Below are 23,205 nucleotides of genomic sequence, written 5' to 3' on the forward strand. Positions count from 1 at the left end.
GGCAGGCAGTGGCCAGGACTCCAGCCAGCCAGCCAAGGTAGGCAGCCAGGAGCCAGGACTCCAGCCAGCCAGCCAAGGTAGGCAGCCAGGAGCCAGGACTCCAGCCAGCAATCCAAGGCAGGCAAGCAAGGACCTCGACTACAGGCTGCCAGACAAGGCAGGCAGGCAGAGGCCAGGACTCCAGTCAGCCAGCCAAGGCAGGCAGGCAGGAGCCAAGACTCCAGCCAGCCCGCCAAAGCAGGCAGGCAGGAGCCAGGACTCCAGTCAGCAAGCCAAGGCAGGCAGGCAGGAGCCAGGACTCCAGCCAGGTATCCAAGGCAGCCAGGCAGGAGCCAGGACTCCAGCCGGGTAGCCAAGGCAGGCAAGCAAGGACCACGACTACAGGCTGCCAGACAAGGCAGGCAGGCAGTGGCCAGGAATCCAGCCAGCCGGACATGGCAGGCAGGCATGAGCCAGGACTCCAGCCATCCTGTCAAGGCAGGCAGGCAGGAGCCAGGACTCCAGCCATCCAGCCAAGGCAGGAAGGCAGGAGCCAGGACTCCAGCCATCCAGCCAAGTTAGGCAGGCAGGAGCCAGGACTCCAGCCAGCCAGCCAAGTTAGGCAGGCAGGAGCCAGGACTCCAGCCATCCAGCCAAGGCAGGCAGGCAGGGGCCCGGACTCCAGCCAGGCAGCCAAGGCAGGCAGGCAGGGGCCAGGACTCCAGCCAGCCAGCCAAGGCAGCCACGCAGGAGCCAGGACTCCAGCCAGCCAGCCAAGGCAGGCAGGCAGGGGCCCGGACTGCAGCCAGCCTGCCAAGGCAGGCAGGCAGGGGCCAGGACTCCAGCCAGCCAGCCAAGGCAGCCAGGCAGGAGTCAGGACTCCAGCCAGCCAGCCAAGGCAGGCAGGCAGGGGCCCGGACTCCAGCCAGCCAGCCAAGGCAGGCAGGCAGGGGCCAGGACTCCAGCCATCCAGCCAAGGCAGGCAGGCAGGAGTCAGGACTCCAGCCAGCTAGCCAAGGCAGGCAGGCAGGGGCCCGGACTCCAGCCAGCCAGCCAAGGCAGGCAGGCAGGTGCCAGGACTCCAGCCAGCCAGCCAAGGCAGGCAGGCAGGGGCCAGGACTCCAGCCAGCAAGCCAAGGCAGCCAGGCAGGAGCCAGGACTCCAGCCAGCCAGACAAGGCAGGCAGGCCGGAGCCAGGACTCCAGCCATCCAGCCAAGGCAGGCAGGCAGGGGCCAGGACTCCAGTCAGCAAGCCAAGGCAGCCAGGCAGGAGCCAGGACTCCAGCCAGCCAGCCAAGGCAGGCAGGCCGGAGGCAGGACTCCAGCCATCCAGCCAAGGCAGGCAGGCAGGGGCCCGGACTCCAGGCAGCCAGCCAAGGTAGGCAGGCGGGTGCCAGGACTCCAGTCAGCCAGCCAAGGCAGGCAGGCAGGAGCCAGGACTCCAGCCAGCAATCCAAGGCAGGCAAGCAAGGACCTCGACTACAGGCTGCGAGACAAGGCAGGCAGGCAGTGGCCAGGACTCCAGCCAGCCGGACATGGCTGGCAGGCAATAGCCAGGACTCCAGCCATCCTGTCAATGCAGGCAGGCAGGAGCCAGGACTCCAGTCAGCTAGCCAATGCAGGCAGGCATGAGCCAGGACTCCAGCCAAATAGCCAAGGCAGGCAGGCAGGATCCAGGACTCCAGTCAGCCAGCCAAGGCAGGCAGGCAGGAGCAAAGACTCCAGCCAGCCCGCCAAAGCAGGCAGGCAGGAGCCAGGACTCCAGTCAGCAAGCCAAGGCAGGCAGGCAGGAGCCAGGACTCCAGCCAGGTAGCCAAGGCAGCCAGGCAGGAGCCAGGACTCCAGCCGGGTAGCCAAGGCAGGCAAGCAAGGACCACGACTACAGGCTGCCAGACAAGGCAGGCAGGCAGTGGCCAGGAATCCAGCCAGCCGGACATGGCAGGCAGGCAGGAGCCAGGACTCTAGCCACCCAGCCAAGGCAGGCAGGCAAGAGCCAGGACTCCCGCCAGGTAACCAAGGCAGGCAGGCAGGGGCCAGGACTCCAGTCAGCCAGCCAAGGCAGCCAGGCAGGAGCCAGGACTCCAGCCAGCTAGCCAAGGCAGGCAGGCAGGGGCCCGGACTCCAGGCAGCCAGCCAAGGTAGGCAGGCTGGAGCCAGGACTCCAGCCAGCCATCCAAGGCAGGCAGGCAGGGCCCCGGACACCAGCCATCCAGCCAAGGCAGGAAGGCAGGAGCCAGGACTCCAGACAGCCAGCCAAGGCAGGCAGGCAGGAGCCAGGACTCCAGCCAGGTAGCCAAGGCAGCCAGGCAGGAGCCAGGACTCCAGCCAGGTAGACAAGGCAGCCAGGCAGGAGCCAGGACTCCAGCCAGGTAGCCAAGGCACACAGCCAGGAGCCAGGACTCCAGAAAGCCAGCCAAGGTAGGCAGGCAGGTGCCAGGACTCCAGTCAGCCAACCAAGGCAGGCAGGCAGTGGCCAGGACTCCAGCCAGGTAGCCAAGGCAGGCAGGCAGGAGCCAGGACTCCAGTCAGCTAGCCAATGCAGGCAGGCAGGAGCCAGGACTCCAGCCAGCCAGGCAAGGCAGGCAGGCAGGAGCCAGGACTCCAGTCAGCCAGCCAAGGCAGGCAGGCAGGAGCCAGGACTCCAGTCAGCCAGCCAAGGCAGGCAGGCAGGAGCCAGGACTCCAGTCAGCTAGCCAATGCAGGCAGGCAGGAGCCAGGATTCCAGCCAGGTAGCCAAAGCAGGCAGGCAGGAGCCTGGACTCCAGTCAGCAAGCCAAGGCAGGCAGGCAGGAGACAGGACTCCAGCCAGGTAGCCAAGGCAGGCAAGCAAGGACCACGACTACAGGCTGCCAGCCAAGGCAGGCAGGCAGTGGCCAGGAATCCAGCCAGCCGGACATGGCAGGCAGGCATGAGCCAGGACTCCAGCCATCCTGTCAAGGCAGGCAGGCAGGAGCCAGGACTCCAGCCATCCAGCCAAGGCAGGAAGGCAGGAGTCAGGACTCCAGCCAGCTAGCCAAGGCAGGCAGGCAGGGGCCCGGACTCCAGCCAGCCAGCCAAGGCAGGCAGGCAGGGGCCAGGACTCCAGCCAGCCAGCCAAGGCAGGCAGGCAGTGGCCAGGACTCCAGCCAGCCAGCGAAGGCAGGCAGGCAGGGGCCCGGACTCCAGCCAGCCAGCCAAGGCAGGCAGGCAGGGGCCCGGACTCCAGCCAGCCAGCCAAGGCAGGCAGGCAGGGGCCCGGACTCCAGCCAGCCAGCCAAGGCAGCCAGGCAGGAGCCAGGACTCCAGCCAGCCAGCCAAGGCAGCCAGGCAGGAGCCAGGACTCCAGCCATCCAGCCAAGGCAGGCAGGCAGGGGCCCGGACTCCAGCCAGGCAGCCAAGGCAGGCAGGCAGGGGCCAGGACTCCAGCCAGCCAGCCAAGGCAGCCAGGCAGGAGCCAGGACTCCAGCCAGCCAGCCAAGGCAGGCAGGCAGGAGCCAGGACTCCAGAAAGCCAGCCAAGGCAGGCAGGCAGGGGCCCGGACTCCAGCCAGCCAGCCAAGGCAGGCAGGCAGGGGCCAGGACTCCAGCCATCCAGCCAAGGCAGGAAGGCAGGAGTCAGGACTCCAGCCAGCTAGCCAAGGCAGGCAGGCAGGGGCCCGGACTCCAGCCAGCCAGCCAACGCATGCAGGCAGGTGCCAGGACTCCAGTCAGCCAGCCAAGGCAGGCAGGCAGGAGCCAGGACTCCAGCCTGCCAGCCAAGGCAGGCAGGCAGTGGCCAGGACTCCAGCCAGCCAGCGAAGGCAGGCAGGCAGGGGCCCGAACTCCAGCCATCCAGTCAAGGCAGGCAGGCAGGGGCCAGGACTCCAGTCAGCAAAACAATGCAGGCAGGCAGGAGCCAGGACTCCAGCCAGCCAGCCAAGGCAGGCAGGCAGTGGCCAGGAATCCAGCCAGCCGGACATGGCAGGCAGGCAGGGGCCCGGACTCCAGCCAGGCAGCCAAGGCAGGCAGGCAGGGGCCAGGACTCCAGCCAGCCAGCCAAGGCAGCCAGGCAGGAGCCAGGACTCCAGCCAGCCAGCCAAGGCAGGCAGGCAGTGGCCAGGACTCCAGCCAGCCAGCGAAGGCAGGCAGGCAGGGGCCCGGACTCCAGCCAGCCAGCTAAGGCAGGCAGGCAGGGGCCAGGACTCCAGTCAGCCAGCCAAGGCAGCCAGGCAGGAGCCAGGACTCCAGCCAGCCAGCTAAGGCAGGCAGGCCGTGGCCAGGACTCCAGCCAGCTAGCCAAGCCAGGCAGGCAGGGGCCAGGACTCCAGTCATCAAAACAATGCAGGCAGGCAGGAGCCAGGACTCCAGCCATCCAGCCAAGGCAAGAAGGCAGGAGTCAGGACTCCAGCCAGCTAGCCAAGGCAGGCAGGCAGGGGCCCGGACTCCAGCCAGCCAGCCAAGGCAGGCAGGCAGGGGCCAGGACTCCAGCCAGCCAGCCAAGGCAGGCAGGCAGTGGCCAGGACTCCAGCCAGCCAGCGAAGGCAGGCAGGCAGGGGCCCGGACTCCAGCCAGCCAGCCAAGGCAGGCAGGCAGGGGCCAGGACTCCAGCCAGCCAGCCAAGGCAGGCAGGCAAGGACCACGACTACAGGCTGCCAGACAAGGCAGGCAGGCAGTGGCCAGGAATCCAGCCAGCCGGACATGGCAGGCAGGCATGAGCCAGGACTCCAGCCAGCTAGCCAAGGCAGGCAGGCAGGAGCCAGGACTCCAGTCAGCAATCCAATGCAGGCAGGCAGGAGCCAGGACTCCAGAAAGCCAGCCAAGGCAGGCAGGCAGGGGCCAGGACTCCAGCCAGCCAGCCAAGGCAGGCAGGCAGTGGCCAGGACTCCAGCCAGCCAGCGAAGGCAGGCAGGCAGGGGCCCGGACTCCAGCCAGCCAGCCAAGGCAGGCAGGCAGGGGCCCGGACTCCAGCCAGCCAGCCAAGGCAGGCAGGCAGGGGCCCGGACTCCAGCCAGCCAGCCAAGGCAGCCAGGCAGGAGCCAGGACTCCAGCCAGCCAGCCAAGGCAGCCAGGCAGGAGCCAGGACTCCAGCCATCCAGCCAAGGCAGGCAGGCAGGGGCCCGGACTCCAGCCAGGCAGCCAAGGCAGGCAGGCAGGGGCCAGGACTCCAGCCAGCCAGCCAAGGCAGCCAGGCAGGAGCCAGGACTCCAGCCAGCCAGCCAAGGCAGGCAGGCAGGAGCCAGGACTCCAGAAAGCCAGCCAAGGCAGGCAGGCAGGGGCCCGGACTCCAGCCAGCCAGCCAAGGCAGGCAGGCAGGGGCCAGGACTCCAGCCATCCAGCCAAGGCAGGAAGGCAGGAGTCAGGACTCCAGCCAGCTAGCCAAGGCAGGCAGGCAGGGGCCCGGACTCCAGCCAGCCAGCCAACGCATGCAGGCAGGTGCCAGGACTCCAGTCAGCCAGCCAAGGCAGGCAGGCAGGAGCCAGGACTCCAGCCTGCCAGCCAAGGCAGGCAGGCAGTGGCCAGGACTCCAGCCAGCCAGCGAAGGCAGGCAGGCAGGGGCCCGAACTCCAGCCATCCAGTCAAGGCAGGCAGGCAGGGGCCAGGACTCCAGTCAGCAAAACAATGCAGGCAGGCAGGAGCCAGGACTCCAGCCAGCCAGCCAAGGCAGGCAGGCAGTGGCCAGGAATCCAGCCAGCCGGACATGGCAGGCAGGCAGGGGCCCGGACTCCAGCCAGGCAGCCAAGGCAGGCAGGCAGGGGCCAGGACTCCAGCCAGCCAGCCAAGGCAGCCAGGCAGGAGCCAGGACTCCAGCCAGCCAGCCAAGGCAGGCAGGCAGTGGCCAGGACTCCAGCCAGCCAGCGAAGGCAGGCAGGCAGGGGCCCGGACTCCAGCCAGCCAGCCAAGGCAGGCAGGCAGGGGCCAGGACTCCAGTCAGCCAGCCAAGGCAGCCAGGCAGGAGCCAGGACTCCAGCCAGCCAGCTAAGGCAGGCAGGCCGTGGCCAGGACTCCAGCCAGCTAGCCAAGCCAGGCAGGCAGGGGCCAGGACTCCAGTCATCAAAACAATGCAGGCAGGCAGGAGCCAGGACTCCAGCCATCCAGCCAAGGCAAGAAGGCAGGAGTCAGGACTCCAGCCAGCTAGCCAAGGCAGGCAGGCAGGGGCCCGGACTCCAGCCAGCCAGCCAAGGCAGGCAGGCAGGGGCCAGGACTCCAGCCAGCCAGCCAAGGCAGGCAGGCAGTGGCCAGGACTCCAGCCAGCCAGCGAAGGCAGGCAGGCAGGGGCCCGGACTCCAGCCAGCCAGCCAAGGCAGGCAGGCAGGGGCCAGGACTCCAGCCAGCCAGCCAAGGCAGGCAGGCAAGGACCACGACTACAGGCTGCCAGACAAGGCAGGCAGGCAGTGGCCAGGAATCCAGCCAGCCGGACATGGCAGGCAGGCATGAGCCAGGACTCCAGCCAGCTAGCCAAGGCAGGCAGGCAGGAGCCAGGACTCCAGTCAGCAATCCAATGCAGGCAGGCAGGAGCCAGGACTCCAGAAAGCCAGCCAAGGCAGGCAGGCAGGGGCCCGGACTCCAGTCAGCCAGCCAAGGCAGCCAGGCAGGAGCCAGGACTCCAGCCAGCCAGCCAAGGCAGGCAGGCAGTGGCCAGGACTCCAGCCAGCCAGCCAAGGCAGGCAGGCAGGGGCCAGGACTCCAGTCAGCAAAACAATGCAGGCAGGCAGGAGGCAGGACTCCAGCCAGGTATCCAAGCCAGGCAGGCAGGAGCCAGGACTCCAGCCAGCCAGGCAAGGCAGGCAGGCAGGGGCCCGGACTCCAGCCAGCCAGCCAAGGCAGGTAGGCAGGGGCCAGAAATCCAGCCAGGTAGCCAAGGCAGGCAGCTAGGAGCCAGGACTCCAGAAAGCCAGCCAAGGCAGGCAAGCAGGGGCCCGGACTCCAGCCAGCCAGCCAAGGCTGGCAGGCAGGGGCCAGGACTCCAGTCAGACAGCCAAGGCAGGCAGGCAGGAGCCAGGACTCCAGCCACCCAGCCAAGGCAGGCAGGCAGTGGTCAGGACTCCAGCCAGCTAGCCAAGGGAGGCAGGCAGGAGCCAGGACTCCAGACAGCAGTCCAATACAGGCAGGCAGGAGCCCGGACTCCAGCCAGTCAGCCAAGGTAGGCAGGCAGGGGCCAGGACTCCAGTCAGCCAGCCAAGGCAGGCAAGGAGGGGCCAGGACTACAGCCAGCTAGCAAAGGCAGGCAGGCAGGAGCCAGGACTCCAGTAAGCAAGCCAAGGCAGGCAGGCAGGGGCCCGGACTCCAGCCAGCCAGCCAAGGTAGGCAGGCAGGTGCCAGGACTCCAGCCAGCCAGCCAAGGCAGGCAGGCCGTGGCCAGGACTCCAGCCAGCTAGCCAAGCCAGGCAGGCAGGGGCCAGGACTCCAGTCAGCAAAACAATGCAGGCAGGCAGGAGCCAGGAATCCAGCCAGCCGGACATGGCAGGCAGGCATGAGCCAGGACTCCAGACATCCTGTCAAGGCAGGCAGGCAGGAGCCAGGACTCCAGCCATCCAGCCAAGGCAGGAAGGCAGGAGTCAGGACTCCAGCCAGCTAGCCAAGGCAGGCAGGCAAAGGCCCGGACTCTAGCCAGCCAGCCAAGGCAGGCAGGCAGGGGCCAGGACTCCAGCCAGCCTACCACAGCAGGCAGGCAAGAGCCAGGACTCCAGTCAGCTAGCCAATGCAGGCAGGAAGGGGCCAGGACTCCAGCCATCCAGCCAAGGCAGGAAGGCAGGAGTCAGGACTCCAGCCAGCTAGCCAAGGCAGGCAGGCAGGGGCCCGGACTCCAGCCAGCCAGCCAAGGCAGGCAGGCAGGTGCCAGGACTCCAGTCAGCCAGCCAAGGCAGGCAGGCAGGAGCCAGGACTCCAGCCAGCCAGCCAAGGCAGGCAGGCAGTGGCCAGGACTCCAGCCAGCCAGCGAAGGCAGGCAGGCAGGGGCCCGGACTCCAGCCAGCCAGGCAAGGCAGCCAGGCAGGAGCCAGGACTCCAGCCAGCCAGCCAAGGCAGGCAGGCAGGGGCCAGGACTCCAGCCAGCCAGCGAAGGCAGGCAGGCAGGGGCCCGGACTCCAGCCAGCCAGCCAAGGCAGCCAGGCAGGAGCCAGGACTCCAGCCAGCCAGCTAAGGCAGGCAGGCCGTGGCCAGGACTCCAGCCAGCTAGCCAAGCCAGGCAGGCAGGGGCCAGGACTCCAGTCATCAAAACAATGCAGGCAGGCAGGAGCCAGGACTCCAGCCATCCAGCCAAGGCAAGAAGGCAGGAGTCAGGACTCCAGCCAGCTAGCCAAGGCAGGCAGGCAGGGGCCCGGACTCCAGCCAGCCAGCCAAGGCAGGCAGGCAGGGGCCAGGACTCCAGCCAGCCAGCCAAGGCAGGCAGGCAGTGGCCAGGACTCCAGCCAGCCAGCGAAGGCAGGCAGGCAGGGGCCCGGACTCCAGCCAGCCAGCCAAGGCAGGCAGGCAAGGACCACGACTACAGGCTGCCAGACAAGGCAGGCAGGCAGTGGCCAGGAATCCAGCCAGCCGGACATGGCAGGCAGGCATGAGCCAGGACTCCAGCCAGCTAGCCAAGGCAGGCAGGCAGGAGCCAGGACTCCAGTCAGCAATCCAATGCAGGCAGGCAGGAGCCAGGACTCCAGAAAGCCAGCCAAGGCAGGCAGGCAGGGGCCCGGACTCCAGTCAGCCAGCCAAGGCAGCCAGGCAGGAGCCAGGACTCCAGCCAGCCAGCCAAGGCAGGCAGGCAGTGGCCAGGACTCCAGCCAGCTAGCCAAGGCAGGCAGGCAGGGGCCAGGACTCCAGTCAGCAAAACAATGCAGGCAGGCAGGAGGCAGGACTCCAGCCAGGTATCCAAGCCAGGCAGGCAGGAGCCAGGACTCCAGCCAGCCAGGCAAGGCAGGCAGGCAGGGGCCCGGACTCCAGCCAGCCAGCCAAGGCAGGTAGGCAGGGGCCAGAAATCCAGCCAGGTAGCCAAGGCAGGCAGCTAGGAGCCAGGACTCCAGAAAGCCAGCCAAGGCAGGCAAGCAGGGGCCCGGACTCCAGCCAGCCAGCCAAGGCTGGCAGGCAGGGGCCAGGACTCCAGTCAGACAGCCAAGGCAGGCAGGCAGGAGCCAGGACTCCAGCCACCCAGCCAAGGCAGGCAGGCAGTGGTCAGGACTCCAGCCAGCTAGCCAAGGGAGGCAGGCAGGAGCCAGGACTCCAGACAGCAGTCCAATACAGGCAGGCAGGAGCCCGGACTCCAGCCAGTCAGCCAAGGTAGGCAGGCAGGGGCCAGGACTCCAGTCAGCCAGCCAAGGCAGGCAAGGAGGGGCCAGGACTACAGCCAGCTAGCAAAGGCAGGCAGGCAGGAGCCAGGACTCCAGTAAGCAAGCCAAGGCAGGCAGGCAGGGGCCCGGACTCCAGCCAGCCAGCCAAGGTAGGCAGGCAGGTGCCAGGACTCCAGCCAGCCAGCCAAGGCAGGCAGGCCGTGGCCAGGACTCCAGCCAGCTAGCCAAGCCAGGCAGGCAGGGGCCAGGACTCCAGTCAGCAAAACAATGCAGGCAGGCAGGAGCCAGGAATCCAGCCAGCCGGACATGGCAGGCAGGCATGAGCCAGGACTCCAGACATCCTGTCAAGGCAGGCAGGCAGGAGCCAGGACTCCAGCCATCCAGCCAAGGCAGGAAGGCAGGAGTCAGGACTCCAGCCAGCTAGCCAAGGCAGGCAGGCAAAGGCCCGGACTCTAGCCAGCCAGCCAAGGCAGGCAGGCAGGGGCCAGGACTCCAGCCAGCCTACCACAGCAGGCAGGCAAGAGCCAGGACTCCAGTCAGCTAGCCAATGCAGGCAGGAAGGGGCCAGGACTCCAGCCATCCAGCCAAGGCAGGAAGGCAGGAGTCAGGACTCCAGCCAGCTAGCCAAGGCAGGCAGGCAGGGGCCCGGACTCCAGCCAGCCAGCCAAGGCAGGCAGGCAGGTGCCAGGACTCCAGTCAGCCAGCCAAGGCAGGCAGGCAGGAGCCAGGACTCCAGCCAGCCAGCCAAGGCAGGCAGGCAGTGGCCAGGACTCCAGCCAGCCAGCGAAGGCAGGCAGGCAGGGGCCCGGACTCCAGCCAGCCAGGCAAGGCAGCCAGGCAGGAGCCAGGACTCCAGCCAGCCAGCCAAGGCAGCCAGGCAGGGGCCCGGACTCCAGCCAGCCAGCCAAGGTAGACAGGCAGGGGCCAGGACTCCAGTCAGCCAGCCAAGGCAGCCAGGCAGGAGCCAGGACTCCAGCCAGCCAGCCAAGGCAGGCAGGCCGTGGCCAGGACTCCAGCCAGCTAGCCAAGCCAGGCAGGCAGGGGCCAGGACTCCAGTCAGCAAAACAGTGCAGGCAGGCAGGAGCCAGGACTCCAGCCAGCCAGCCAAGGCAGGCAGGCAGTGGCCACGAATCCAGCCAGCCGGACATGGCAGGCAGGCATGAGCCAGGACTCCAGCCAGCCAGCCAAGGCAGGCAGGCAGTGGCCAGGACTCCAGCCAGCCAGCGAAGGCAGGCAGGCAGGGGCCCGGACTCCAGCCAGCCAGCCAAGGCAGCCAGGCAGGAGCCAGGACTCCAGCCAGCCAGCCAAGGCAGGCAGGCAGTGGCCAGGACTCCAGCCAGCTAGCCAAGGCAGGCAGGCAGGGGCCAGGACTCCAGTCAGCAAAACAATGCAGGCAGGCAGGAGGCAGGACTCCAGCCAGGTATCCAAGCCAGGCAGGCAGGAGCCAGGACTCCAGCCAGCCAGCAAAGGCAGGCAGGCAGGAGCCAGGACTCCAGCCAGCAAGCCAAGGCAGCCAGGCAGGAGCCAGGACTCCAGCCAGGTAGCCAAGGCAGGCAGCTAGGAGCCAGGACTCCAGAAAGCCAGCCAAGGCAGGCAAGCAGGGGCCCGGACTCCAGCCAGCCAGCCAAGGCTGGCAGGCAGGGGCCAGGACTCCAGTCAGACAGCCAAGGCAGGCAGGCAGTGGTCAGGACTCCAGCCAGCTAGCCAAGGGAGGCAGGCAGGAGCCAGGACTCCAGACAGCAGTCCAATGCAGGCAGGCAGGAGCCCGGACTCCAGCCAGTCAGCCAAGGCAGGCAAGGAGGGGCCAGGACTACAGCCAGCTAGCAAAGGCAGGCAGGCAGGAGCCAGGACTCCAGCCAGCCAGCCAAGGCAGGCAAGGAGGGGCCAGGACTACAGCCAGCTAGCAAAGGCAGGCAGGCAGGAGCCAGGACTCCAGCCAGCCAGCCAAGGCAGGCAGGCAGGAGCCAGGACTCCAGTAAGCAAGCCAAGGCAGGCAGGCAGGGGCCCGGACTCCAGGCAGCCTGCCAAGGTAGGCAGGCAGGTGCCAGGACTCCAGTCAGCCAGCCAAGGCAGGCAGGCAGTGGCCAGGACTCCAGCCAGGTAGCCAAGGCAGGCAGGCAGGAGCCAGGACTCCAGACAGAAATCCAATGCAGCCAGGCAGGAGCCAGGACTCCAGCCAGGTAGCCAAGGCAGGCAGGCAGGAGCCAGGACTCCAGCCAGCAATCCAAGGCAGGTAAGCAAGGACCTCGACTACAGGCTGCCAGACAAGGCAGGCAGGCAGTGGCCAGGACTCCAGCCAGCCGGACATGGCAGTCAGGCAAGAGCCAGGACTCCAGCCATCCAGTCAAGGCAGGCAGGCAGGAGCCAGGACTCCAGCCAGCTAGCCAAGGCAGGCAGGCAGGAGCCAGGACTCCAGTCAGCAAGACAATGCAGGCAGGCAGGAGCCAGGACTCCAGCAAGGTATCCAAGACAGGCAGGCATGGGCCAGGACTCCAGTCAGCCAGCCAAGGCAGGCAGGCAGGAGCCAAGACTCCAGCCAGCCAGACAAGGCAGGCAGACAGGAGCCAGGACTCCAGTCAGCAAGCCAAGTTAGGCAGGCAGGAGCAAGGACTCCAGCCAGGTAGCCAAGGCAGCCAGGCAGGAGCCAGGACTCCAGCCAGCTAGCCAAGGCAGGCAGGCAGGAGCCAGGACTCCAGCCAGCTAGCCAATGCAGGCAGGCAGGAGCCAGGAATCCAGCCAGGTAGCCAAGGCAGGCAGGCAGGAGCCAGGACTCCAGAAAGCCAGCCAAGGCAGGCAGGCAGGGGCCAGGACTCCAGCCAGCCAGCCAAGGCAGGCAGGCAGGGGCCAGGACTCCAGTCAGCCAGCCAAGGCAGGCAGGCAGGAGCCAAGACTCCAGCCAGCCAGGCAAGGCAGGCAGGCAGGAGCCAGGACTCCAGTCAGCAAGCCAAGGCAGGCAGGCAGGAGCCAGGACTCCAGCCAGCCAGCAAAGGCAGGCAGGCAGGAGCCAGGACTCCAGCCAGGTAGCCAAGGCAGCCAGGCAGGAGCCAGGACTTCAGCCAGAAAGCCAAGGCAGCCAGGCAGGAGCCAGGACTCCAGAAAGCCAGCCAAGGCAGGCAGGCAGGGGCCCGGACTCCAGCCAGCCAGCCAAGGCTGGCAGGCAGGGGCCAGGACTCCAGTCAGCCAGCCAAGGCAGGCAGGCAGGAGCCAGGACTCCAGCCACCCAGCCAAGGCAGGCAGGCAGTGGTCAGGACTCCAGCCAGCTAGCCAAGGCAGGCAGGCAGGAGCCAGGACTCCAGACAGCAATCCAATGCAGGCAGGCAGGGGCCCGGACTCCAGCCAGGTAGCCAAGGCAGGCAGGCAGGAGCCAGGACTCCAGCCAGCTAGCCAAGGCAGGCAGGCAGGAGCCAGGACTCCAGAAAGCCAGCCAAGGCAGGCAGGCAGGGGCCCGGACTCCAGCCACCAGCCAAGCTAGGCAGGCAGGAGCCAGGACTCCAGTCAGCAAGCCATTGCAGGCAGGCAGGAGCCAGGACTCCAGCCAGGTAGCCAAGGCAGGCAGGCAGGAGCCAGGACTCCAGCCAGCCAGCCAAGGCAGGCAGGCAGGGGCCCGGACTCCAGCCAGCCAGCCAAGGCAGGCAGGCAGGGGCCAGGACTCCAGTCAGCAAGCCAAGGCAGGCAGGCAGGAGCCAGGACTCCAGTCAGCAAGCCAAGGCAGGCAGGCAGGAGCCAGGACTCCAGCCAGCCAGCCAAGGCAGGCAGGCAGGAGCCAGGATTCCAGCCAGCAAGCCAAGGCAGGCAAGCAAGGACCACGACTACAGGCTGCCAGCCAAGGCAGGCAGGCAGTGGCCAGGAATCCAGCCAGCCGGACATGGCAGGCAGGCAAGAGCCAGGACTCCAGCCATCCAGTCAAGGCAGGCAGGCAGGAGCCAGGACTCCAGTCAGCAAGTCAATGCAGGCAGGCAACAGCCATGACTCCAGCCAGGTAGCCAAGGCAGGCAGGCAGGAGCCAGGACTCCAGCCAGCCAGCAAAGGCAGGCAGGCACGAGCCAGGACTCCAGCCATCCAGCCAAGGCAGCCAGGCAGGAGCCAGGACAACAGCCAGGTAGCCAAGGCAGCCAGGCAGGAGCCAGGACTCCAGCCAGGTAGCCGAGGCAGGCAGCCAGGAGCCAGGACTCCAGAAAGCCAGCCAAGGCAGGCAGGCAGGGGCCCGGCATCCAGCCAGCCAGCCAAGGCTGGCAGGCAGGGGCCAGGACTCCAGCCACCCAGCCAAGGCAGGCAGGCAGGAGCCAGGACTCCAGACAGCAATCCAAGGCAGGCAGGCAGGGGCCCGGACTCCAGCCAGTCAGCCAAGGTAGGCAGGCAGGGGCCAGGACTCCAGTCAGCCAGCCAAGGCAGGCAAGGAGGGGCCAGGACTACAGCCAGCTAGCAAAGGCAGGCAGGCAGGAGCCAGGACTCCAGCCAGCCAGCCAAGGCAGGCAGGCAGGGGCCCGGACTCCAGCCAGCCAGCCAAGGCAGGCAGGCAGTGGCCAGGACTCCAGCCAGGTAGCCAAGGCAGGCAGGCAGGAGCCAGGACTCCAGACAGAAATCCAGTGCAGCCAGGCAGGAGCCAGGACTCCAGCCAGCAATCCAAGGCAGGTAAGCAAGGACCTCGACTACAGGCTGCCAGACAAGGCAGGCAGGCAGTGGCCAGGACTCCAGCCAGCCGGACATGGCAGTCAGGCAAGAGCCAGGACTCCAGCCATCCAGTCAAGGCAGGCAGGCAGGAGCCAGGACTCCAGCCAGCTAGCCAAGCCAGGCAGGCAGGAGCCAGGACTCCAGTCAGCAAGCCAATGCAGGCAGGCAAGAGCCAGGACTCCAGCCAGGTAGCCAAGGCAGGCAGGCAGGAGCCAGGACTCCAGCAAGGTATCCAAGACAGGCAGGCAGGGGCCAGGACTCCAGTCAGCCAGCCAAGGCAGGCAGGCAGGAGCGAGGACTCCAGCCAGGTAGCCAAGGCAGCCAGGCAGGAGCCAGGACTCCAGTCAGCAAGCCAATGCAGGCAGGCAGGAGCCCGGACTCCAGCCAGCCAGCTAAGGCTGGCAGGCAGGGGCCAGGACTCCAGTCAGCCAGCCAAGGCAGGCAGGCAGGAGCCAGGACTCCAGCCAGCCAAGGCAGGCAGGCAGGCAGGGGCCAGGACTCCAGTCAGCCAGCCAAGGCAGGCAGGCAGGATCCAAGACTCCAGCCAGCCAGGCAAGGCAGGCAGGCAGGAGCCAGGACTCCAGTCAGCAAGCCAAGGCAGGCAGGCAGGAGCCAGGACTCCAGCCAGGTAGCCAAGGCAGCCAGGCAGGAGCCAGGACTCCCACTAGCAAGCCAAGGCAGGCAAGCAAGGACCACGACTACAGGCTGCCAGCCAAGGTAGGCAGGCAGGTGCCAGGACTCCAGTCAGCCAGCCAAGGCAGGCAGGCAGGTGCCAGGACTCCAGTCAGCCAGCCAAGGCAGGCAGGCAGGTGCCAGGACTCCAGTCAGCCAGCCAAGGCAGGCAGGCAGGGGCCCGGACTCCAGCCAGCCAGCCAAGGCAGGCAGGCAGGAGCCAGGACTCCAGTCAGCAAGCCAATGCAGGCAGGCAGGAGCCAGGACTCCAGCCAGGTATCCAAGGCAGGCAGGCAAGAGCCAGGACTCCAGTCAGCCAGCCAAGGCAGGCAGGCAGGAGACAAGACTTCAGCCAGCCAGCCAAGGCAGGCAGGCAGGAGCCAGGACTCCAGCCAGCAAGCCAAGGCAGGCAGGCAGGAGCCAGGACTCCAGCCAGCAAGCCAATGCAGGCAGGCAGGAGCCAGGACTCCAGAAAGCCAGCCAAGGCAGGCAGGCAGGGTCCCGGACTCCAGCCAGCCAGCCAAGGCAGGCAGGCAGGGGCCCAGACTCCAGCCAGCCAGCCAAGCTAGGCAGGCAGGAGCCAGGACTCCAGTCAGCAAGCCAATGCAGACAGGCAGGAGCCAGGACTCCAGCCAGGTAGCCAAGGCAGGCAGGCAGGAGCCAGGACTCCAGCCAGCCAGCCAAGGCAGGCAGGCAGGAGCCAGGACTCCAGCCAGCCAGCCAAGGCAGGCAGGCAGGGGCCAGGACTCCAGTCAGCCAGCCAAGGCAGGCAGGCAGGAGCCAAGATTCCAGCCAGCCAGCCAAGGCAGGCAGGCAGGAGCCAGGACTCCAGTCAGCAAGCCAAGGCAGGCAGGCAGGAGCCAGGACTCCAGCCAGCCAGCCAAGGCAGGCAGGCAGGAGCCAGGACTCCAGCCAGGTAGCCAAGGCAGCCAGGCAGGAGCCAGGACTCCAGCCAGCAAGCCAAGGCAGGCAAGCAAGGACCACGACTACAGGCTGCCAGCCAAGGCAGGCAGGCAATGGCCAGGAATCCAGCCAGCCGGACATGGCAGGCAGGCAAGAGCCAGGACTCCAGCCATCCAGTCAAGGCAGGCAGGCAGGAGCCAGGACTCCAGCCACCTAGCCAAGGCAGGCAGGCAGGAGCCAGGACTCCAGTCAGCAAGTCAATGCAGGCAGGCAACAGCCAGGACTCCAGCCAGGTAGCCAAGGCAGGCAGGCAGGAGCCAGGACTCCAGCCAGCCAGCCAAGGCAGCCAGGCAGGGGCCCGGACTCCAGCCAGCCAGCCAAGGCAGGTAGGCAGGGGCCAGAACTCCAGTCAGCAAGCCAAGGCAGCCAGGCAGGAGCCAGGACTCCAGCCATCCAGTCAAGGCAGGCAGGCAGGAGCCAGGACTCCAGCCAGCTAGCCAAGCCAGGCAGGCAGGAGCCAGGACTCCATTCAGCAAGCCAATGCAGGCAGGCAGGAGCCAGAACTCCAGCCAGGTAGCCAAGGCAGGCAGGCAGGAGCCAGGACTCCAGTCAGCAAGCCAAGGCAGCCAGGCAGGAGCCAGGACACCAGCCAGCCAGCCAAGGCAGGCAGGCAGGAGCAAGGACTCCAGCCAGGTAGCCAAGGCAGGCAGGCAGGAGCCAGGACTCCAGCCAGCCAGCCAAGCCAGGCAGGCAGGAGCCAGGACTCCAGTCCGCAAGCCAATGCAGGCAGGCAGGAGCCAGGACTCCAGCCAGCAAGCCAAGGCAGGCAAGCAAGGACCACGACTACAGGCTGCCAGCCAAGGCAGGCAGGCAGTGGCCAGGAATCCAGCCATCCAGTCAAGGCAAACAGGCAGGAGCCAGGACTCCAGCCAGCTAGCCAAGCCAGGCAGGCAGGAGCCAGGACTCCAGTCAGCAAGCCAATGCAGGCAGGCAGGAGCCAGAACTCCAGCCAGGTAGCCAAGGCAGGCAGGCAGGAGCCAGGACTCCAGCCACCCAGCCAAGGCAGGCAGGCAGTGGTCTGGAATCCAGCCAGCTAGCCAAGGCAGGCAGACAGGAGCCAGGACTACAGCCAGCTAGCCAAGGCAGGCAGGCAGGAGCCAGGACTCCAGCCAGCCAGCCAAGGCAGGCAGGCAGGAGCCAGGACTCCAGCCAGCCAGCCAAGGCAGGCAGGCAGGAGCCAGGACTCCAGCCAGCCAGCCAAGGTAGGCAGGCAGGAGCCAGGACTCCAGCCAGCCAGCCAAGGCAGCCAGGCAGGAGCCAGGACTCCAGCCAGCAAGACAAGGCAGGCAAGCTAGGACCACGACTACAGGCTGCCAGACAGGGCAGGCAGGCAGTGGCCAGGACTCCAGCCAGCCAGATATGGCAGGCAGGCAGGAGCCAGGACTCCAGCCAGCTAGCCAAGGCAGGCAGGCAGGAGCCAGGACTCCAGTCAGCCAGCCAAGGCAGGCAGGCAGGGGCCCGGTATCCAGCCAGCCAGCCAAGGCAGGCAGGCAGGGGTCAGGACTCCAGCCAGGTTGCCAAGGCAGGCAGGCAGGAGCCAGGACTCCAGCCATCCAGCCAAGGCAGGAAGGAAGGAGCCAGGACTCCAGCCAGCCAGCCAAGGCAGGCAGGCAGGAGCCAGGACTCCAGACAGCAATCAAGTGCAGGCAGGCAGGGGCCCGGACTCCAGCCAGCCAGCCAAGGTAGGCAGGCAGTGGCCAGGACTCCTGTCAGTCAGGCAAGGCAGGCAGGCAGGGGCCAGGACTCCAGCGAGCTAGCCAAGGCAGGCAGGCAGGAGCCAGGACTCCAGCCAGCCTACCACGGCAGCAAGGCAGGAGCCAGGACTCCAGCCGGCAAGCAAAGGCAGGCAAGCAAGGACCACGACTACAGGCTGCCAGACAACGCAGGCAGGCAGTGGCCAGGACTCCAGCCAGCCAGACATGGCAGGCAGGCAGGAGCCAGGACTCCAGCCAGCAAGCCAATGCATGCAGGCAGGAGCCAGGACTCCAGCCAGTTAGCCAAGGCAGGCAGGCAAGAGCCAGGACTCCAGCCAGCTAGCCAAGGCAGCCAGGCAGGAGCCAGGACTCCAGCCAGGAAGCCAAGGCAGGCAGGCAGGAGCCAAGACTCCAGCCAGCCAGCCAAGGCAGGCAGGCAGGGGCCCGGACTCCAGCCAGCCAGCCAAGCCAGGCAGGCAGGGGCCAGGACTCCAGTCAGCCAGCCAAGGCAGGCAGGCAGGAGCCAAGACTCCAGCCAGCCAGACACGGCAGGCAGGCAGGAGCCAGGACTCCAGTCAGCAAGCCAAGGCAGCCAGGCAGGAGCCAGGACACCAGCCAGCCAGCCAAGGCAGGCAGGCAGGAGCAAGGACTCCAGCCAGGTAGCCAAGGCAGCCAGGCAGGAGCCAGGACTCCAGCCAGCCAGCCAAGCCAGGCAGGCAGGAGCCAGGACTCCAGTCCGCAAGCCAATGCAGGCAGGCAGGAGCCAGGACTCCAGCCAGCAAGCCAAGGCAGGCAAGCAAGGACCACGACTACAGGCTGCCAGCCAAGGCAGGCAGGCAGTGGCCAGGAATCCAGCCAGCCGGACATGGCAGGCAGGCAAGAGCCAGGACTCCAGCCATCCAGTCAAGGCAGGCAGGCAGGAGCCAGGACTCCAGCCACCTAGCCAAGGCAGGCAGGCAGGAGCCAGGACTCCAGTCAGCAAGTCAATGCAGGCAGGCAACAGCCAGGACTCCAGCCAGGTAGCCAAGGCAGGCAGGCAGGAGCCAGGACTCCAGCCAGCCAGCCAAGGCAGCCAGGCAGGGGCCCGGACTCCAGCCAGCCAGCCAAGGCAGGTAGGCAGGGGCCAGAACTCCAGTCAGCAAGCCAAGGCAGCCAGGCAGGAGCCAGGACTCCAGCCATCCAGTCAAGGCAGGCAGGCAGGAGCCAGGACTCCAGCCAGCTAGCCAAGCCAGGCAGGCAGGAGCCAGGACTCCAGTCAGCAAGCCAATGCAGGCAGGCAGGAGCCAGAACTCCAGCCAGGTAGCCAAGGCAGGCAGGCAGGAGCCAAGACTCCAGCCAGCCAGCCAAGGCAGGCAGGCAGGGGCCCGGACTCCAGCCAGCCACCCAAGCCAGGCAGGCAGGGGCCAGGACTCCAGTCAGCCAGCCAAGGCAGGCAGGCAGGAGCCAAGACTCCAGCCAGCCAGACACGGCAGGCAGGCAGGAGCCAGGACTCCAGTCAGCAAGCCAAGGCAGCCAGGCAGGAGCCAGGACACCAGCCAGCCAGCCAAGGCAGGCAGGCAGGAGCAAGGACTCCAGCCAGGTAGCCAAGGCAGCCAGGCAGGAGCCAGGACTCCAGCCAGCAAGCCAAGGCATCCAGGCAGGAGCCAGGACTCCAGCCAGCAAGCCAAGGCAGGCAGGCAGTGGTCTGGAATCCAGCCAGCTAGCCAAGGCAGGCAGACAGGAGCCAGGACTACAGCCAGCTAGCCAAGGCAGGCAGGCAGGAGCCAGGACTCCAGCCAGCCAGCCAAGGCAGGCAGGCAGGAGCCAGGACTCCCGTAAGCAAGCCAAGGTAGGCAGGCAGGAGCCAGGACTCCAGCCAGCCAGCCAAGGCAGCCAGGCAGGAGCCAGGACTCCAGCCAGCAAGCCAAGGCAGGCAAGCTAGGACCACGACTACAGGCTGCCAGACAGGGCAGGCAGGCAGTGGCCAGGACTCCAGCCAGCTAGCCAAGGCAGGCAGGCAGGAGCCAGGACTCCAGTCAGCCAGCCAAGGCAGGCAGGCAGGGGCCCGGTATCCAGCCAGCCAGCCAAGGCAGGCAGGCAGGAGCCAGGACTCCAGCCAGGTAGCCAAGGCAGGCAGGCAGGAGCCAGGACTCCAGCCATCCAGCCAAGGCAGGAAGGAAGGAGCCAGGACTCCAGCCAGCCAGCCAAGGCAGGCAGGCAGGAGCCAGGACTCCAGACAGCAATCAAGTGCAGGCAGGCAGGGGCCCGGACTCCAGCCAGCCAGCCAAGGTAGGCAGGCAGTGGCCAGGACTCCTGTCAGCCAGCCAAGGCAGGCAGGCAGGGGCCAGGACTCCAGCCAGCTAGCCAAGGCAGGCAAGCAAGGACCACGACTACAGGCTGCCAGACAACGCAGGCAGGCAGTGGCCAGGACTCCAGCCAGCCAGACATGGCAGGCAGGCAGGAGCCAGGACTCCAGCCAGCTAGCCAAGGCAGGCAGGCAGGAGCCAGGACTCCAGTCAGCAAGCCAATGCATGCAGGCAGGAGCCAGGACTCCAGCCAGTTAGCCAAGGCAGGCAGGCAAGAGCCAGGACTCCAGCCAGCTAGCCAAGGCAGCCAGGCAGGAGCCAGGACTCCAGCCAGGAAGCCAAGGCAGGCAGGCAGGAGCCAGGACTCCAGCCATCCAGCCAAGGCATGAAGGCAGAAGCCAGGACTCCAGCCAGCCAGCCAAGGCAGGCAGGGAGGGTCCCGGACTCCAGCCAGCCAGCCAAGGCAGGCAGGCAGGGGCCAGGACTCCAGCCAGGTAGCCAAGGCAGGCAGGCAGGAGCCAGGACTCCAGCCAGGTAGCCAAGGCAGCCAGGCAGGAGCCAGGACTCCAGACAGCAATCGAATGCAGGCAGGCAGGAGCCAGGACTCCAGCAGGGTAGCCAAGGCAGGCAGGCAAGAGCCAGGACTCCCGCCAGGTAACCAAGGCCGGCAGGCAGGAGCCAGGACTCCAGTCATCCAGCCAAGGCAGGCAGGCAGGGGCCACAACCACAGCCAGCCAGCCAAAAGAGGCAGGCAGGGTCCACAGTTTCAGCTAGCCAGCCAAGGCAGGCAGGCAGGAGCCAGGACTCCAGCCAGGTATCCAAGGCAGGGAGGCAGGAACCAGGACTCCAGTCAGCAAGCCAATGCAGGCAGGCAGGAGCCAGGACTCCAGCCAGGTAGCCAAGACAGCCAGGCAGGAGCCAGGACTCCAGCCAGCCAGCCAAGGCAGGCAAGCAAGGACCACGATTAGAGGCTGCCAGACAAGGCAGGCAGGCAGTGGCCAGGACTACAGCCAGCCAGACATGGCAGACAAGGACGGCCACGGTTCCAACAAGCAAGCCAAGGCAGGCAGGCAGGGGCCACAAGCACAGCCAGCAAGACAAAAGAGGCAGGCAGGGTCCACAGTTCCAGCTAGCCAGCCAAGGCAGGCAGGCAGGAGCCAGGACTCCAGCCATCCAGTCAAGGCAGGCAGGTAGGCAGGAGCCAGGACTCTAGCCACCCAGCCAAGGCAGCCAGGCAGGAGCCAGGACTCCAGCCATCCAGCCAAGGCAGTAAGGCAGGGGCCCGGACTCCAGCCAGCCAGCCAAGGTAGGCAGGCAGGGGCCAGGACTCCTGTCAGCAAGCCAAGGCAGGCAGGCAGGAGCCAGGACTCCAGTCAGCAAGCCAAGGCAGCCAGGCAGGAGCCAGGACTCCAGCCAGCCAGCCAAGGCAGGCAAGCAAGGACCACGACTACAGGCTGCCAGACAAGGCAGGCAGGCAGTGGCCAGGACTCCAGCCAGCCAGACATGGCAGGCAGGCAGGAGCCAGGACTCCAGCCAGCTAGCCAAGGCAGGCAGGCAGGAGCCAGGACTCCAGCCAGCCAGCCAAGGCAGGCAGGCAGGAGCCAGGACTCCAGCCAGCCTACCACGGCAGCCAGGCAGGAGCCAGGACTCCAGCCAGCAAGCCAAGGCAGGCAAGCAAGGACCACGACTACAGGCTGCCAGACAAGGCAGGCAGGCAAGAGCCAGGACTCCAGCCAGCTAGCCAAGCCAGGCAGGCAGGAGCCAGGACTCCAGTCAGCATGCCCATGCAGGCAGGCAGGAGCCAGGACTCTAGCCAGGTAGCCAAGGCAGGCAGGCAGGAGCCAGGACTCCAGTAAGCAACCCAAGGCAGGCAGGCAGGAGCCAGGACTCCAGCCAGCCAGCCAAGGCAGGCAGGCAGGAGCCAGGACTCCAGCCAGCCTACCACGGCAGCCAGGCAGGAGCCAGGACTCCAGCCAGCAAGCCAAGTCAGGCAATCTAGGACCACGACTACAGGCTGCCAGACAAGGCAGGCAGGCAGTGGCCAGGACTCCAGCCAGCCAGACATGGCAGGCAGGCAGGAGCCAGGACTCCAGCCAGCTAGACAAGGCAGGCAGGCAGGAGCCAGGACTCCAGTCCGCAAGCCAATGCAGGCAGGCAGGAGCCAGGACTCCAGCCAGGTAGCCAAGGCAGGCAGGCAGGAGCCAGGACTCCAGCCAGCCAGCCAAGGCAGGCAGGCAGGGGCCAGGACTCCAGCCAGCCAGCCAAGGCAGGCATGCAGGGGCCAGGACTCCAGCCAGGTAGCCAAGGCAGGCAGGCAGGAGCCAGGACTCCAGACAGCAATCCAATGCAGGCAGGCAGGAGCCAGGACTCCAGCCAGCCAGCCAAGGCAGGCAGGCAGGAGCCAGGACTCCAGTCAGCCAGACATAGCAGGCAAGGAGGGCCACGGTTCCAGCAAGCCAGCCAAGGCAGGCAGGCAGGGGCCACAACCACAGCCAGCCAGCCAAAAGAGGCAGGCAGGGTCCACAGTTTCAGCTAGCCAGCCAAGGCAGGCAGGCAGGAGCCAGGACTCCTGTCAGCCAGCCAAGGCAGGCAGGCAGGGGCCAGGACTCCAGCTAGCCAGCCAAGGCAGGCAGGCAGGAGCCAGGGCTCCAGCCAGCCAGTCAAGGCAGGCAGGTAGGCAGGAGCCAGGACTCTAGCCACCCAGCCAAGGCAGCCAGGCAGGAGCCAGGACTCCAGCCATCCAGCCAAGGCAGGAAGGCAGGGGCCCGGACTCCAGCCAGCCAGCCAAGGCAGGCAGGCAGTGGCCAGGACTCCAGCCAGCCAGACATGGCAGGCAGGCAGGAGCCAGGACTCCAGCCAGCTAGGCAAGGCAGGCAGGCAGGAGCCAGGACTCCAGTCAGCAAGCCAATGCAGGCAGGCAGGAGCCAGGACTCCAGCCAGCCAGCCAAGGCAGGCAGGCAGGAGCCAGGACTCCAGCCAGCCAGCCAAGGCAGGCAGGCAGGGGACCGGACTCCAGCCAGCCAGCCAAGGCAGGCAAGCAAGGACCACAATTACAGGCTGCCAGACAAGGCTGGCATGCACTGGCCAGGACTCCAGCCAGCCAGACATGGCAGGCAGGCAGGAGCCAGGACTCCAGCCAGCTAGGCAAGGCAGGCAGGCAGGAGCCAGGACTCCAGTCAGCCTACCACGGCAGCCAGGCAGGAGCCAGGACTCCAGCCAGCTAGCCAAGCCAGGCAGGCAGGAGCCAGGACTCTAGCCAGGTAGCCAAGGCAGGCAGGCAGGAGCCAGGACTCCAGGCAGCCAGCCAAGGAAGGCAAGCAAGGACCACGTCAACAGGCTGCCAGACAAGGCAGGCAGGCAGGAGCCAGGACTCCAGCCATCCAGTCAAGGCAGGCAGGCAGGAGCCAGGACTCCAGTAAGCAACCCAAGGCAGGCAGGCAGGGGCCCGGACTCCATCCAGCCAGCCAAGGCTGGCAGGCAGGAGCCAGGACTCCAGCCAGCAAGCCAAGGCAGGCAATCTAGGACCACGTCAACAGGCTGCCAGACAAGGCAGGCAGGCAGTGGCCAGGACTCCAGCCAGCCAGACATGGCAGGCAGGCAGGAGCCAGGACTCCAGCCAGCTAGACAAGGCAGGCAGGCAGGAGCCAGGACTCCAGTCCGCAAGCCAATGCAGGCAGGCAGGAGCCAGGACTCCAGCCAGCTAGCCAAGGCA

At 67.0% G+C, this 23,205-nt stretch overlaps 3 protein-coding genes across 13 annotated transcripts in view; 2 read left to right on the forward strand and 1 right to left on the reverse strand.

Moving 5' to 3' along the window:
- The window catches only part of LOC125686015 (uncharacterized), a 130,630-nt gene that overhangs the window by 79,143 nt on the left and 28,282 nt on the right, over window positions 1-23,205 (reverse strand). The gene's annotated exons all lie outside the window — the stretch shown is intronic.
- LOC125686013 (collagen alpha-1(I) chain-like) overlaps window positions 5,302-23,205 on the forward strand; it is a 101,986-nt gene continuing 84,082 nt past the window's right edge. The window contains exons 1-2 of one of the 2 annotated variants that reach the window (XM_048929616.1): window positions 5,302-10,117; window positions 21,720-21,753. In XM_048929616.1, coding sequence (XP_048785573.1) covers window positions 5,360-7,081 — 1,722 coding nt within the window. In that variant the 5' untranslated portion in view covers window positions 5,302-5,359 and the 3' untranslated portion in view covers window positions 7,082-10,117; window positions 21,720-21,753. Of the gene's footprint in view, window positions 10,118-21,719; window positions 21,754-23,205 lie in introns of those variants that run through there. The other variant, XM_048929615.1, reaches the window with a different exon arrangement.
- LOC125686012 (uncharacterized) overlaps window positions 16,048-23,205 on the forward strand; it is a 73,105-nt gene continuing 65,947 nt past the window's right edge. Inside the window, exons 1-3 of one of the 6 annotated variants that reach the window (XR_007373581.1) lie at window positions 16,048-17,196; window positions 17,237-18,787; window positions 21,671-21,720. Coding sequence is in view for 1 of the 6 variants with exons in the window: in XM_048929613.1 (XP_048785570.1) it covers window positions 16,874-17,196; window positions 17,237-18,431 (1,518 nt within the window). In the remaining 5 variants the exon portion in view is untranslated. Of the gene's footprint in view, window positions 17,197-17,236; window positions 21,787-23,205 lie in introns of those variants that run through there. The other 5 variants (XR_007373580.1, XR_007373579.1, XR_007373578.1 and 2 more) reach the window with 5 other exon arrangements.

Source organism: Lagopus muta, chromosome 30, assembly GCF_023343835.1.
Source record: "Lagopus muta isolate bLagMut1 chromosome 30, bLagMut1 primary, whole genome shotgun sequence".
Classification (NCBI taxonomy): Eukaryota; Metazoa; Chordata; class Aves; order Galliformes; family Phasianidae; genus Lagopus; species Lagopus muta.